Here is a 15,977-nt window from a genome sequence, read left to right as displayed (position 1 = left end):
GAGAGAGCAGAGCTGACTGGGTTGGGGTTTTTTTTTGGGTGAGGGAATAGGCAAAGGGGGAAGGGTATGTTTAAAAGCCTGGTGGTACTTCTGGGATTCTGAGGCCTTTATACTTGAGAAAAGCAACACGGCCTTGGCCTGGAGCTTGTGGCAGCCCTAAAAGCTGAGCAGAAGCAATTAATTGCTCAGTGTTTCTCATTCCTACTCCAAACCAAACTGCAACACAGGCTCCCCACAGCCCCTGCAAAACTTCCTGCCCCCTGGCACACTGCTGCACAGCCTGGCTCAGAAGCTCGGGTGCAGCCTCGCTGGGTACACACAGGAACTCCTCCCAGACCGTGGGGCAGCAGAGGAGGGTCACCAAGCAGGCAGCAGCACAGCAGGGCGCATGCCCACACCAGCTCTTGGACTGCAGACCCAAACCTCTGTACTGGAAACCTCACCTTGGTACCTCTAATCAAACACCTGGCAGTTCTTTGGAAGAATGGTTTTCTTCTTTCCCTTTTACAGGCAGTGCTTTTACAACTGACTACAAGCATACACAATACAGAGGAAAAAAAAAAGTTTGCTTCCAAACAATGTCCCATCCACAGTCAAGCTTCCTGCAACTGAAGGTAAGAAAAGATTTGACCCCACTCATAACACAGGCTTCTGTCCAAGCCAGAGTCATCCAAATTCCCATGTCGTGTTAATTGTACGTGTTACATGCATCTACTACTCAATAAAAAAAAATACACATTTTCCACAGCTCTCCCCTGCTGTTATTATATCAATTCCCACCTTCAAGGAGAGTCATAAGGATGTGCATGGCTAGCAGGGACTGCAAGAAGCCATCCCAAGAGCATCCCTCATAGCACAGACAAGGCTCCTTTTTCCCAGCTCTGAGGACTTGTGTTACCTCGTGCTTTTTTCATGTTAATTCCTTCTACTTTCTCTCCCCCCCGCCTTTCTATTCCTTCCTCCCTTTGGATGATGCTCCAGCTACCAACTGTATCCCTATTTACCATGATTTTCTTGCCTCATCCAGGGGACAGGCTCCTGGTAGCCGTGAGCCACAAGGATGCTGCTACTTCACACATACCCCAGCATCTCCCACTGCAGCTCCTCCTGAACACACACCTCCCTTGCCCCAACCCCTTTTTGAGGGCTTTCTTGCTTCTTGGCGAGAAAAGTCTGACCACTCACAAACCAGTTTCAGCAAGATATTTTCCAGCTATAAAAGGGAAGTTAGAGAAAACCAGAACTCTGAGGTGCACGGCCTGTTTGAACACTTCAGGAGACCCCACCACGTGAATTTATTTCTATTTAGATGTTTGCCTACTGAAGGCAAATTTTTCACAGGACAGCCTCAACTGCAAATGCTGGAGGATCTCAGCTGCTTACCAGCACCCAATTGATTTCTAAGCCGAGCTGAAGGGAAATAGAAAGTAATTACCAGAAAATAAATCTTTGCTTACCCCCCCAAACAATATGATGTATTAATCGTTACCTCTACTTCGATGCAAACAGGAAAGACCTAATATTTTACAAAGAAACCTTCAGGAACTCCTAAGACTGAAAACAACTCCACAGCAAATCTCTCAAGTGCTCTGGTCACCAACTGCAAGTTCATCTAAATTTCATTCAAATTTTCAAATTTCATCTCTAAGCAATAAAGCTTCTAGAGACTCACCACTATTACCTATCTTATTTTGATCTCACTTGCATAAACACCCTTCCATCGCATCAACCTGCACACCTAGAACAAGCACAAACATACAACTCTGAATTCACAAGCATATTGTAGGGCTCAAATCCAGATTTACACGGATGACTATGCACATAAAGGGCAGAGAGGGCCTGCATGGGTCTAGAGATCTACTTCTCTTCACCTGGTCTTCCCTCACCTACCAGGCCAAAGGCTTTTCAACACTGCATTATCAGCAGCATTTCTTGGTGGTGCTCCAAAAAACACGTGCTGGTACTGCTGGGTGGCTTTCTGGAAAGACAGGAGCTCTCAGAAGTCAAGGCTACTTGCCAGGGTAGGCACAGGCTGTGCTAGAGGACTGGAGCTATTAACAGAAACCAGACTTTGTGTCTCAATCTGAGACATCCCTGCCTCCCTTGGGAAACCTCACTCATGGCCCGATGAAGAGGCCCACGGAAGACAGGGAAGGTGACAGCTCTGACAGGATCACTTGTTCTCACTGAGGAGCACCACACATGGTGTGTGTTCTGCATCTCAGCTGTGAGAGAGGTGGGGATGAGGCAGGAGCAAGGGGTGGGGAAGGCTCTGGATGTGCAGAGATGGGGAAAGCACCTTCACAAAGGGCACTCCCTGCACAAAGGGAGCTAAAGGACAAGGGCAGAAGTGCAGACTTGCTTGTCTCTCCAGACTCTGCACAGGCAGGAATCTGCACTCCCCACCTCCCCAGGACCAGATGCCTCTTGCATCTTTAGCTGAGGACAGTGAGACAATTAAGTCACCTCTTGTGCTGGATCCCACCACCCTGACCAGGATGAGCAGAACCCTTGTTGGGGGATGGCTGCAGCACAGCAGGGGCTGCCAGCAGCGTGTGACTGCTGCCTGCACCCCTCCATGCACCCTCCTGCCACTGCTGAGAGCACACCAGCAGAGAAATCTGCTTCAAAAATAACAGCATTATGTTCAACACAGACATTTCCCTGCCTGGCAGATGACAAGCCATAGGTTTACAGTCAGTCCCCGAGGATGCATGACTTGCATGGGTGTGCCAAAGCCCAACTTTTGCCTTATACTTTTTTCCAACACCTAGACATCAGACTGAAGTATTCTGCAGAGAAAACAGAATTTAAGACAGCCCCTGAGCTTATGACTTTCCAACACCCACGAATGTCTTGTTGGCAACTCAGGATGAACACTCAATTTAAAAAACATTCCTGAAACAACTTTCACCTCACCTTATATCAACGTTCAGCTCAAAAGAGTTATGAAAATGAGTGAAAGTAATTTTTATTACCTCACTTCTCAGCATCTGCCACTAAACCAAGCACGTTTACTGAACCATGAGTACCTTGACAGGGAACAGACACGAGGTCTCACAGGGCTGAGGAGGAAGAGGTTTGGGCAGGGAATGCACAGGAAGCAGCTACAAGGGAACAGTCTCACAGCTTTACCCAATTCAGCTGCTGCCAAAGGAAGGGTCTCAGCTTCCTGGAGCCCTCTGTCTGCACCCTCTGCCTTGGGTCAGCTCCAGCCATCTCTTTGACAAGGATGAATTGGAGCAGCTTACCAATCCAGCCCCAAACAACCCTCCCTCTTCCTCTTCTCCCTCTTTCTCTGCAGGCTTTGTTTTTGTCAAATCAGTGAGTGCAGGTGGCTGCAAGGTGTTGGTGGGAGCACTTGGGAGTGGAAGGGGGCCACCCCTCACCTGTGCAGATGCAGAACCTTCCTTTGGCAGCACTGGCATCTTTACTCAGATTAAACCAAGTGTAGGAGGGCATCTTCCTTCTCTCTACAGATGCACTGAAGCCTGGGAGAAGAAAGACAAGGATGGAGAAGGTGAAGCAGTAAAGCAAAGCTCCCAGCACAGCACTGCTCGGGCCCTGCAGACAAGCACGGGCAGACAGCTGTGACTCCACCAGACCTGAGGGCTTGCACCCTGCTCAGCCCTCTCTGGAGCTCAGACCCTGCACTTCTCCTCCATCTGGTATTTATCTGTCCCAGACTACGGGTCCCTCCTGAAGTAGAGCAGAGAGGTGTGGGAAAGCAGCCAGGGCCTGCCAGCACCAGCACCCTTAGGGGAACGTACACAAACTGACCCACAACCAGGATGAAGGCACAGTAGAGCTGCTTCTCCTCCAAGCAGAGCTGGCTGGTCCCTTGACCTCAGTTTCAAGAGAGCACACTGCTCAATTTTTAATTTTACTGGGGGTGTGGGGGCCAGACAACAACAACATGATGGCAGGACACAGAGCACAGTGAATACCTGGTGTCCTCATATCAGCATTCACTCACTAGACAATTGAACCCACCTAATTAAGAAGCAGTAAACCATCTCCTCTGTTCCCTCTATCTTGCTGGACCTATTGGCTCAACACTTCTGCTCTCCACAGGCATCACAGGACACCCACCGCTGCCTCTGGAGTGTGCCAGACACCAGTGCTAAGCAGAGACTTCACAGCTGCAGCATGTACAAACTACAATGAAAATCAAGGAATTTTCCTTGCTTCCTTTTATTAACTTGTTTAAGACACTCTCAGGTAAGTCAAACTAAAAACAGACTTCCCCTATTCTGTTCTCAGTCTCATTGACACTGACCCAACAGCTTGTGGTCAGCCCCACCAGCCTCTCGTGCAATGGCTCAGCCAAAACTCAGCGTTCACCTACATAGATCATCTGAACCAAAATGTGGGATCAAATCCACCAGGATTTATCAAAACCTCAACAACTCACAGGAATCAACTTTCTCTTTCAAAGCACCCCAGTTTTCTGGGTTTTATCTGCTTCCAGGATGGAAGTCACAGCAGTGGTCCTTCGTGCTGCCATAGGAGCCTCCAGAGCAGCCCACAGGCTCTGCAGGCACAGGCTCACTGCTCATCCTGCCCTGGGTGCATCTCCCGAGCTTTGGGGCCTGCTGCAGCACATTGCTAAGGAACACACATGCAAGCAGGGACACTTGCAACAGCCAAACTCCAATAAATAAGAAAATCTATCCTCAACACAGATTCCCCACATTTGCTCCCAGAGGCCCTGATCGCACACCCAGCTTTCCCAGGCCACTGGAAACACCTCCCAGAGGCTCAGGACAGATAACCTGTTTCTTACTTTTACATGATTTTCCTCAGTCTCTCAGTGTATAACGTGGAAATTTCGAAGGTAGCATTTCCCGCAGTTCATGTGTTACAAACCCCATCCAGCTTCTGCAGACCCTCAGAAGGGAGCCACAACTGTCCTCAGCGGGATCCCCTCAGCTGCTGAGGAGCATCCAGGTGCCAACACCGCAAAAGATGCAGTAGGTGATCCATCAGCTTTCTTACCAGCCCTAGACAGATGAAGGAAGGCAGTAAGCACTGCATTCAGCCTCCTTTGTCTGGGCACAAAAGCTTGGAGAAACTCTGCCACTGCAGTTTACAGGAAGGTTTTCCTGGTAGAGAGGTTACTGCTCACTTAGGGTGATCACTCCACTGATCGGCCCGGGTCTCTCTCCCAGACAAATGAAGGGAGCCCTGCAACTCCTTCCTTCCCTGCAGAGCACACCAGTGCTGCGCCACAAGCACGCGGAGCTTCGCGACCAAGGTAGCACACGTCTCCATCCTCGGGAAGGCACGCGGCCAGGCAGCCTCTCCCCACGCCCGGCAGCACACAAAGCACGGAGATAACCATTCCCTCAAAGGCCTCGGATAGGGCTGGCTCATCCACACCCCCTCACCTTCCTAGGCCTCATCCTCCCTCCCCTGCGGGAGCTCTGACATCCCCGCACGGGAGCCCTCGCTCCAGCAGGGAACGAGCGAGCTGCTCCCGAGGGCTGCCCAGGTCCGGCAGCTGCCGGCTCATCTGCAGTCCCCAGCGCAGGAGAGCCAGGGCAGTATTTGCACGCTCCAGGATCAACTTTTCACAGGTGTTTTTAACCTTTGCCATCCAATACAAAGTAAGAAAGACAGGGGAGGCCTAATCCTAACTAGTGTGGCTATAAAACACGTGCACTCATCCGTATTTCAAGAAATTACTTTTCTTCCATAAAGAAGCAACAAAAATTCAGGAGATGACCAACAGGCTGATTTAACCTCAGCAAGAACCGACGGCCCTCCTCTCCTCCAAACTCTGCCCTAGTCCCAGGGATGTCCCCGCGTGTGGAGCAGACCCTGCGAGGCCTCGCGGGGCAGGAACAATGCTGGGCTCCCACAGGTACTCTGAACCAACACAAAGATTTCATTGAACGAGGCACTATGGCTGGTGGAGCAGTTCTTACTCATCATCTACAAGTTACCACAGACTGAGCACGATCACAAACACCACAGCTTCTGAGATGCTGGAGGTTAACAGGGAAGCTTCAGCGGCCCGTGAGGAAGGGAAACAAACGAGAGTCCCTGTAAGCCCCGACTGCACAAACAGCTCTTGTCACACTTCAGACAAGTCTCCCATCCGCACGTGGAAAGGGAAGAATCACGAACCCCGGCAAACTGCATTAGGAAGAGACGGGAGAGACTTCACATACCGGGAGCGAACTATGGTGCAAGCGCTTCGGACACCAGACAGTGTCTGCGGCCATGCGAAACTTCAGCAGGCAGCTGGTCCAGAGCAGCCCCGGGCATCGCACACCCGCCTTCTCTACGGCCGAAGCCGCCCGGCTCGGAAGGCCCCGCACACCGCCGCCCTCCAGCCGCCCGCTCCCCCCGCCCCACTCACCGAAGTACTCCTTCTTCATGTGCATCTCCAGCTCCTTCTCCAGCTCCAGCGTCAGCGCCTCCAGCCGCCTCTCCGCCTGGCTGGGGCCGCTCTCCCGGCACGGCGTCACTTGGTAGGGGAGCTTGAATTTTGGAGCCGAAGCAGAGCCTTTGGTCGGGCTGTAGGCGTAGGGGGGCGGCGGCTCGGGGGCGCCGGCCGGGTGCTGCTGCTCGTGCCGCGGCGGGGACTGGGCATGGATCCGGTGGTACACGTCCCCCAGCTCGGGCACGGCGCCGTCCTCCTGCAGGCCGGGCCCCAGCAGGGACGAGCGGGGCGACGGCAGCTGCAGCTCGGGGTAGGCGCTCATGGAGCCGCGGGAGCTCCGCGAGCTCTGACTGGAGATGCTGGAGCGGGGGCTGACCACGGCGGGGCCGGCCGAGCCGCGGCCCTCGGGGCCGCAGAGGCTGGAGCGGGGGCTAGCGAGGGCGAGCCCGGCGCCGCCCGCCCCCTCGGGCTCGGCGCTGCCCGGCGGGCCGTACCTGGAGTCCGAGTAGCTGGAGCGGGGGCTGGCGGTGCAGGAGTACTGGCTGGCGGTGCTGGAGCGGGGGCTGGCGTGGCGCTGGTCGTAGCCCATGCTGATGCCGCTGGTGCGGTTGCTGCTGGGCTTGCTGCCGCCGCCGTCGTAGCCGGTGAGGCTGGCGCGGGGGCTGGAGTGTTTGCTGGTGTCGCTGGCCGTGCTGGCGTAGCTGGAGCGGGGGCTGAGGGCGGCTCCGTCGTACTGCACCAGGCTAGCGCGGGGGCTGCCGTACTTGTCCTGCCCAGGCACCACCAGGCTGGAGCGGGGGCTGGAGAACTTCTCGTAGGGCAGCGCGACCGCGCCGCCCAAGCTGGAGCGCGGGCTGGAGAACTTGCCGTGCTCGGCGGCGGGGCCCGGCGAGGCGGCGGCCAGGCTGGCCCGCGGGCTGGCGGCGCCGAACTTGCCGTCCGGGCCGCCGGGCGCCCGCCCGCCGCCCTTGGCCACGTAGCCGCCCTCGTAGGCACTGCCCGCGGCGTAGCGGTAGCCCTCGGCCGAGTAGCGCTTGCCCTTGTCGGCGAAGCCGCTGTAGCAGGGCAGCGCCACCTCGGAGCGGGTGCACAGCCCCTCCTCGCAGCACGGCGGCCCCGCGCCCGGGGGCGGCTCGGCGGCGGCGCGGCCGTTGGCGCGGAGCGGGGCGGCTTTGCCGCAGGGGGCGGCGGCGGGGAAGCCTTCAGCAGGCGGCGGCGGCGCGGCGGTGCCGTTCATCTTCCGGCCCCGCTGCTCCGCCGTCATGTGGGCGGCGATGACCCGCTTGGTCTCCTCCAGGTCGGGGTGCAGCGCCAGGTCCCGGCGGCCGCCCCGGCTGTACGGACTCTCCGGGCAGGGCTCGTACAGGGACAGGTCCTCCATGAACTTGGTGGCCTTCAGTGCCATGTCCTCCTCGTACTTCTCCATGCTCGGCCGGAGCCCGGCGGCGCGGGGCGGGGAGGGCGATGAACTCTCCGCGAAAACGCAGTCCGGAGGGGAGAAAGAAGAAGAGTGGAAAAAAAAAAAAAATTAAAAAGCCAAAAAGGGGGAAAAAAAAAAAAAAAAATCCCCAAATCCAGCAGCACAAAAAGCACCCCAAAAGAAAGCCCCTTCCCGCGGTCCTGGCGGAGCAGCGGCGGGACACGGCTCCTTGTCCGGAGAGCTGCGAGGCGGCGGCCGGGCGAGGGGCGGTCACCCGGGCGGCATCCTGCGCCGCGGCGCTGGGCTCGGTGCGGCCGGGCTGCCCGGCGGAGCGCGGCCGGCGCAGATGAGGCGCCCCTGTGTCACTTTCCAGCCTTAAATAAGTTGCTCGGTCCAGTCAATGGCGCGCTGCGCGGAGGAATTTGAGCTCGGCGGGTCCCTGCCCCCGCCACCCCCGGTGGCCGCCCCGCGGCGGGGCCGCGGCCCGCCCGCACCCCCGGGCGGGGGGCGAAGGCGGCGGCCGGGCCGGAGGGGCTTTGCGGCGCGGCGAGCGCAGCGCGGGGCGCGGCGAGGCAGGGACTCCTTTGTGTGGGGCAGGAATGCGAGGAAGGAGACTGGGCGCTGCGTCCCGCTGGAATGTAGTTAATGCTGGAGCCAAACAATGATTTTCCCCGAGTCAGTCAGGGAGAGGGCGGCCGCGGCGCTGCTCGGCGGCGGGGTCGGCAGCTCCCTCCTCGGCTGGGGCCGGCCGAGCCCGGCCCGGGGCCGGCGGCGGGCGGTGCCGCGGAGGCGGCGGGGCTGTCACCGCGCCGGGGGTCCCCGCGCGGGGCTCGGGCAGCCCCGGGGAGCCGCGCACGGAGCTCCCGGGCAGGAGCGCTCGGGGTCCCGGCCCGGGGGGGCTCTGCCGCCCGTGCCCCTCACTGGAACTCTCCGGCGGGACCCGCGGCCTCGTCCCGCGTTGGAAAAGGGCAGACTCTACCCCACCTCCGGCCGGGGCTTCCCCACACAAATGCCGGCATCGCTACGGGGTGGGGGGTCGGGAGTAGCCCCGCACCTGTGCGGAGATCCCAGTGCTGGCCAGGTGTTTCCGCTGAAAAGGCTTGTGTTTGTAGCACGGCAGCTGAGGGTTGTTGCCAGTTATTTATTAAGTCTTGGAAAAAAAAAAAAAAAAAGGCAGCGCTGAGACATATGATAAACATATTGTGGCCTAAAGCAATCTGTGAGTTGACGGGAGTGTAAAAAAGCAGCTACTGTGTGTGTAACTGCAAGAGCTTCGTCTGTTGATCGGTGACGAACACCCCAGCGCCGCTTGCTATTTACATCTGTGTGCTCACGGGAAAGACTGTCGAAAAACAAACCCCCAAAACAGCTACTGAACCACGACCCCCGATACTAAACCGTGGCTTACCGTTCTTCTTCTTTTTTTTTTTTTTTGGCAACTGAGCTGCATCTCCCTGACAATCATTTGTGTTGATGGCAGAAATGCTGACAAAGCCCTAACAACAGGTATCTGACAGGTGTCCTTACACTGCTGGGTGCTGAGCACCCTGTGAGGAGAGAAATATGGCTCAGGTTTGAGCTCTAGGCACTCTGCTGTGCCAAGAACATTTTATTCTGTTATCTGACCTAATTAAACATTAAAAGCAACTGTGTACTCAAAAATGTCCCCAGCTGTGGAGGGCAATTGATTGGCAATCTGTTTTCTTGCGTGTGCAGGAAAAAAAAAAAATCCAACAAACCATGTAAATGTGCAGAACAAGACCTGAAAAACAAATGTTAGGCATGGCAGAGGCAGTCCACATCCACGTAGACATACGTAAGCTAACACCACCACCCTTGGGAGTCAAGTGCTCTTTTCTGTGTTCACATCTTTCATTACACTTTTTGCCCATCTCCTAAACAAGTTGTTGTCACGTGTGGTGCTTGTGGAACAAGTTACATTTCACCTGTAGCCCGCAGGTGTGTGACGGTCGAAGGCACCGCTTGCAGCTGCGTGTCCTGGTGCAGCCCCTTGCTGCTCCCGCTCACACAGGGCCCTCGGCACCAGCAGCGAGCACTTCCCAGCAAATGTGCCCTGGCTCTGAGCGGGATCAAAGCAGCAGCTCAAGTCCCTGTCCCATTCAAGCCATGGACTCTGGTAAAGTTGTCATACACAGACACAAACTGTGCCTTCAGCCATGTCACATGGACACATCCCTGCCAAGATCAAAGAGAGGTTCCTCCCACAGGGCACATGGAGACCACCTTTAACTTGAGGCTTCATCTGCCTCACCAGGGATGAAGTTTGTTTGTGGCAGTGGGCATCTTGTGACCTGCTGCCCTCAACTGTACTGGTGCAGAGCTCATTCAGTCGTTCCTGGGGCCTGTACGAGGCTGTTCTCTCCTGTTACTGCCGACTTTTGTAAGGTTGTCTTCCTGAGAAACTGGGAGCAATGCTCTGTGTGCTGTGTGCCACTGCAAGCAGGAGAAGCTCCTTGACAGCTTGGAAGGTAGGTCCATCAGAGCACATGTAAAGAAAATGTACTCTGGTTTAAGGGTGTCCTGTTTTGGTTTTCTTTTTTAACCGTACAACATTAGATAGCATTATCATTAATCTAACAGTGGCTAGGACATACTGGGAAGCCCTGCCTGTGTGCTCATGCAAGGAAGCATTTTGGGCAGGTATCCTTACAGCAGGAACTGCAGAGCTGAAGCTGTAGCTCACACTTACAGCAAGTGTCCTTCTGTAGCTCTGTCCTTCTGAGCCACAAATCTGCCCTTTTGAGGCGGCTCAGTTCTGTGCTGCTTCTTCTGCCAGCAGGTAGCAGGTTTCTGCACTAGGTCTATTGGTACAGAAGTCATGAAAGCATGTGCTTTGTTGAGTATGCACTCATGGGAAAAACATACTGCAGAGTCTAAGGAAACAGCCCATTTTAGTAAGCAGTGTGGATCAAATGATAAAAATCACTTACTGTTTGAAAGCTTATGCTTGATAAGTAACTCCTGGGCCAGAGCATCCTGGTACCATGTTCCCATCTCAGCCCTGCTGCAGGGGCAATGCTCCTGGCTCCCTCTTCACTAGGGAGTTGTACTTCTGTCACATGCATGAAGAACATCACATTTATCTGCAGTACAGCCCCAGGTGTGGACCATACAGGTGGAATAAATATGCTTGCAGTGGTACACGGCACACAGAGCATTGCTGCATTTCTCACAGAGGACCGTCTGTACCAGGCTGTGCAAACAAAAAGAGTGGAGTTAAAGCTGCTGTTGCTGTACTAAGTAGCCCCATCATTCTCCTCACTTTTAGATACATGAAAATCCAAAATATTGGGTAGTTCCAGCCTGACAATCCTGATGTGGTTTTCTCCCCACATAATTTTCCATATACTTGCTTGATTATAACAACCATCAGTAACGTGTATATACTGCAAAAAGACTGACACTTCTGCAACTAAGAGCACAAGAGCTATGAGAGCGTTATAAAAGCTGAACTTCATTTCATGGTTTGGTGTGGTTATCCTTATGCTTGATTTTAAGTTATTTCAGTAAATCAGATATTAAGTAAAGCCAGCTGCTTCTGTTAAATAAACTCCATTGTCTAAGACTCAGAGGGAGCAAAATAGCCAGGTGGAGTTATTGATCTGTGAATATCAGCTGGCCAGGCCTCCCAAGAGCACTCCTGTTCCTTGTAATTGCCAGCGTCTACAAGGGAGCACTGCCCAGGCCAGCAGGCAGGGAGACCTGCTGCTCTGCTAGGCTTTGCTTCCCAAGCTGCAAACAGTTTATTACCAACAAAGCAGGGAATCTGTCAGTGTAAGAACTCCCCGTGGAAAAGTCAGCTCGGTTGAAGACAATGGCAAAAATCCCATTACTTGTGTTGTGGTGTGGGTGTGTTATATCAGACCTGACACAATGCAGGAGGGAGTTCTTTGTCTCACTTCATCAACTGAACAATTTGAAGCTGCTCCACAGATTTGCCTACTGAACTGGATGCTACCTGCTTTTTTGCAATTTCCTTCTTTGTCTCCAGCATTAAGAAATCAATGAAATTATATGACATCCACAAGGTAACTGTTTTCCGCTTTTAAAATGGATCGGTTTCTTGGTAAGGAACATAAATGATTATTCTTTTATCTCTGGTGTGTTTTAAACCTGATGAAAAAAACTCAAACCCAAACAAACACAAAACCCCCAAAGACTTTGTGAAATTAATTCAAAAAATTATGCTAAGAAGTGTTTTTATTTTGGGGTGGGAGACTGAAGCTTTGATTTTCTTTGAAGTGGTAGCTGTGTTGGGTTTATATTGCTTTGTTTTGCATGTTTGGATCCTGTATGTTAATTTGTGTTGCAATACTTTTAAGTAGACGCAAAATTTTTGGAATATGAAGTTTGGATATTAGTATGTATTTGGACTTGGGTGATTTGTTTGCAAATCTCTCTGCTCCGACCTGTTTTTTAAAATTCTCATTTGCAATTGATTGCAGCTTCTAAAAATTGTAATTCTAGAGTGTGTTTTAGGGCACCATCTTCTGGCAGACAGCACACACTGTATTTGAATGGCTGCCCTCGCTAGGCACAACTATTTAAAATATTTCTGACTAACACCACTCTGCAGGCTTACAGGTCATTTCTCCTTCTAAATCTGCAATAAAACACTATTTAACATTTTTTACATTCTTCTTATTCACTGCAACTGCAGCTATTCACTGTGCTGCACAAACATAACTTGGGACAGACCCTGTAAAATTCCAGTCACAACAGGCGCTTTGTGAACGTGCTGGGGCAGACAGACAACATCTGTCCAAGCACTTATGATTAATGCACCATATATGTATCTTATTTCTTTTATAGCTTCATCTTCCACTTCTTACATATTTCAGATAACCACACTTCTGTCCAGTACAGTTTATAGGCTCATACTTTGGAGGCTGCACAGGGCACTGGCCATCATTCCTTGCACTCACAGGTCACAGTCACTGTATATTCCAATGCAATCAGTTAGCAAATACTACAGTTGCATAAATCCACATTTTATTTGGCCAGCTCAGTTAGCAGTGCACTCACTTAGTACTTTTAAGGAGGTCTGAAGTTACATAGCTTCTGATTTCAGAGGCTTGGAGGAGCTACAATTTCTCTTGATATGATAAAAAAGAAAGTCCTGATTACAGTACTGCAAACCTTCATCCAGCAGAGGAATCAGAGAGCACTAGTGCACTGAATAAAGAATAGAAACACTGCATGAGGGTCAGGCTGCCAGACACATGCCCTGCTCTGCTCTGGTGGTGAAAAGTATCAGCCTGACTGTATGTGCCTCTTTATAGCCATTAAAGAAATGAGGCAGGCTACGAGCACTGACCTCCTGACCTGGCAACACAACGCACTTCAGCTGTGATGAGAAGGATCATTTCAGAAGGAAGAGGACATTGATTTGTTAAGAACACCACTTACATTTACATTTCATTGTATTTTCCATATAAAATGGTATTATAGAGGTATCACTTGTTAACTGAAAATAATGCAAAATTTGCAAGGATAGAGCTGTTCCATAAGCATGACTAGTGAAGCCTGGTCTCTGTGTTCCAGCATCCTCTGCACTCTCCAGCTTGTAGCTCCTCTCCAAATCCCCAATAATGCTTCAGTCCGATGAGCCCTGTGTCCCACAGAGCTCTGGCCCTGCACTTACCCAGCAGCAAAGGTGTCAGTCCCACACCTCCAAAGCCAAAGTGCTACCACAGAAGCTCCTGGGGGTCTGTCTCTTCTTATTTCCAGCCACTGCCTCAGTACTGCGGAGATGGAATTGCTTAACGTTTGCAGGTAGCTTCAAGTGCTGCTGAATAAGTATCTTTTCTTTTGGAAATTGTTCTGCAAACTTCTTTTTGTGTGAGTGAAGGAGTCTGCTGATGAGAGAGATAAAGGTAACATGTATCTAAACAGCAACTTCCTTCTTTTAATATAACAGATATCAAGCTATATCTACAAGTACATGTATTTACTTCATCCTGTTCCTCCCTTACAAGCATCAAGGCCTCCAAATCAAAGCATTGCCTCTCCCTCACGTACATTTTTCTGCAGGTATAAGCTCCCTGTAGTCATTCTGCTTAGGCACTAGCCCAGAAATAATCTCAGGCAAGCAAAAACCAGATAACTGACTTGTGTACGATTTGCTGTATTATCCTGATCCTAGTTCCTGCTTTGTTGCACATTCTGTATTTTAGATGCACAAAATGGAGGGCTTCTTGTCCTTATAGCTGCAAAGAAAATGAACAAATATCCCTACCTATAGGCACAGAAACAGAACAACCCCAAATTTATTTTCCTTAATTCTGTGTTTATTCAGTTTTCTAATCAAAATTTAAAATTTGGGGGCAGTAGAAGTAAGCTTGAAGCAGATATCAATGGTATCTACAGACTGAACACAAGCTGATTTGATCTTCTGAAGTCTAATAAATGGTTAGCAAGAGGTCTTTGTTGTAAAGGTCAGAACTTGAAATGGCACATCAATCTGCTCCCAGCTGTCAGAGTCCAGAGGCCAGGAAAGGATGCACCTCTCTCTGTGGTTCAACTATGGAAGGGTTTCATAAAGTAAAGCTGAAATGTCACATAGAAACTACACTACTACAAACACTAAATGATCATCTACAAGTTACAGTGGCTCTTTAGAAAATGGGCATCTGTCACCAGGGCCCCTGAGTTCTTTCTCCTGAATGGTTATCATTTGCCTCATAAAAGTGATTCTCTAGATGCTTTGGGAATTCCTTCACCCTCCCTCAGAACAGCTTAATGAATCTCTGGTTAACTGCTGTCAGTCATAAATGGTCAATATTTCTTTCCATGCTCTGCTGCAGAAAAGGGATATTGAATTAAAAGCATGCAGACACTAGGTACACTCTGTAATAGTCTGTATTTTCTTGTCCATACATGGCACTCAAATTCACCAAGTAAATTAAAAATGCATCAAGAATTGTTTCTATAAAAGCAGCCAGAAAAGCTTATCTGCATTAGAGAATTTTGCTTGACTATAAACAAACAACTTGAGAACTGTGACAGCAGAGCCAATTTATATCACTGCAAATAGCAGTTTGTAGACTGATTTAATGAGCTGAGCTCAAAAACTGTAAGTGGAGACAGAGCCTGCATTAGGTTGCCAAGCCAAAGCCCTGGGAAGAATTTTTCCTCCATTTTAACATTTAGATCTTGTGCCTTCCAACTATATTCCTTCCATATGACCATTACTGCTATTAGGAGTTGAACAAATTGTCATTTGAAAAATTGAAGTTTAATTACTTGAGAGCTTAATTAATGCTTCAATTGATAATTTTTTCTAAAGAGCAAGAGAAAGTTTAAGTTGGAAATTCTACATTAATATAGTGTTGGTGACCAGTAGCCTCATACTCCACCAGTTCTGAAAAGCAGCTTTTCATTTCCCACAGCAGCAGCTTGCATTCAGTGGCTCATTCTGTATTACCAAACTTCAAAAGAACTGACTAGAACAGCCAAGAGCCTGTCCCATGTTCTGTGGGAGCAGCCCATGTAAAGGAAATACATTAAAAATCCTTCACTTCAAAGCATGTTACAGGAGGGATCCAGGAGCTTTCTCTGCCCCTCCAACTCCTCCCTACCCAGGCACGAGCAGCACAGCTGCACCTCCTAAATACCTCACCCTGTAGTTGCTTGTGCAGTTCCATTCTGGCCGTTCATGCTGTAAACCAAATTATGACACATGGTTAAGAACAAAAACCAAGTAATAACCTAAGGAGAAGCCAGGGGGACAGAACAGAACCACACCTCCCCCCCCCGCCCCCATTTTTTTCACCCCTGAATCTCTCAGTGACATTTCAGTCCAGCTCATACAGCACTCAACTTCCAACTCACTAACACTTTCAACTTCAGTAAAACTACTGCAGTAAGTTACCAGAATTACACCCTCTACTGTTGTTTTTTAAAAAAAGTTAGAAATTAAATAAACCACTAATTTTATTTTTAATAAAGCTTAAAACCAAAATATGTCAGCCCTAATTTTTGGAAGGTGTCATTAGACATGAAATTCTAGTGCTTCAGCTGTTTATGGCAAGAGGTTTTCCACTGTAGCACTGAAATCCTTTCTGCACCACCTCTTATTTACGTCTTTACCTCTGCCTTCACTCCTGCCAGCCGAGCAGCAGCTAACTCAAAAGGATGTCACTG

At 50.8% G+C, this 15,977-nt stretch overlaps 1 protein-coding gene across 2 annotated transcripts in view; it reads right to left on the bottom strand.

Annotated features, from left to right (window-relative positions):
• LOC125332100 (WT1 interacting protein) overlaps positions 1–8,232 on the bottom strand; it is an 84,567-nt gene extending 76,335 nt beyond the window's left edge. The window contains exon 1 of one of the 2 annotated variants that reach the window (XM_048316719.1): positions 6,368–8,232. In XM_048316719.1, coding sequence (XP_048172676.1) covers positions 6,368–7,817 — 1,450 coding nt within the window. In that variant the 5' untranslated portion in view covers positions 7,818–8,232. Of the gene's footprint in view, positions 1–6,176; positions 6,317–6,367 lie in introns of those variants that run through there. The other variant, XM_048316721.1, reaches the window with a different exon arrangement.
• Positions 8,233–15,977: the final 7,745 nt, after the last annotated feature.

The sequence above is a fragment of the Corvus hawaiiensis genome, chromosome 12 (genome assembly GCF_020740725.1).
Source record: "Corvus hawaiiensis isolate bCorHaw1 chromosome 12, bCorHaw1.pri.cur, whole genome shotgun sequence".
NCBI classification, from domain to species: Eukaryota; Metazoa; Chordata; class Aves; order Passeriformes; family Corvidae; genus Corvus; species Corvus hawaiiensis.
The sequence above is the reverse complement of the archived record's forward strand: the minus strand, read 5'-3'. Positions and strand labels throughout refer to the sequence as shown.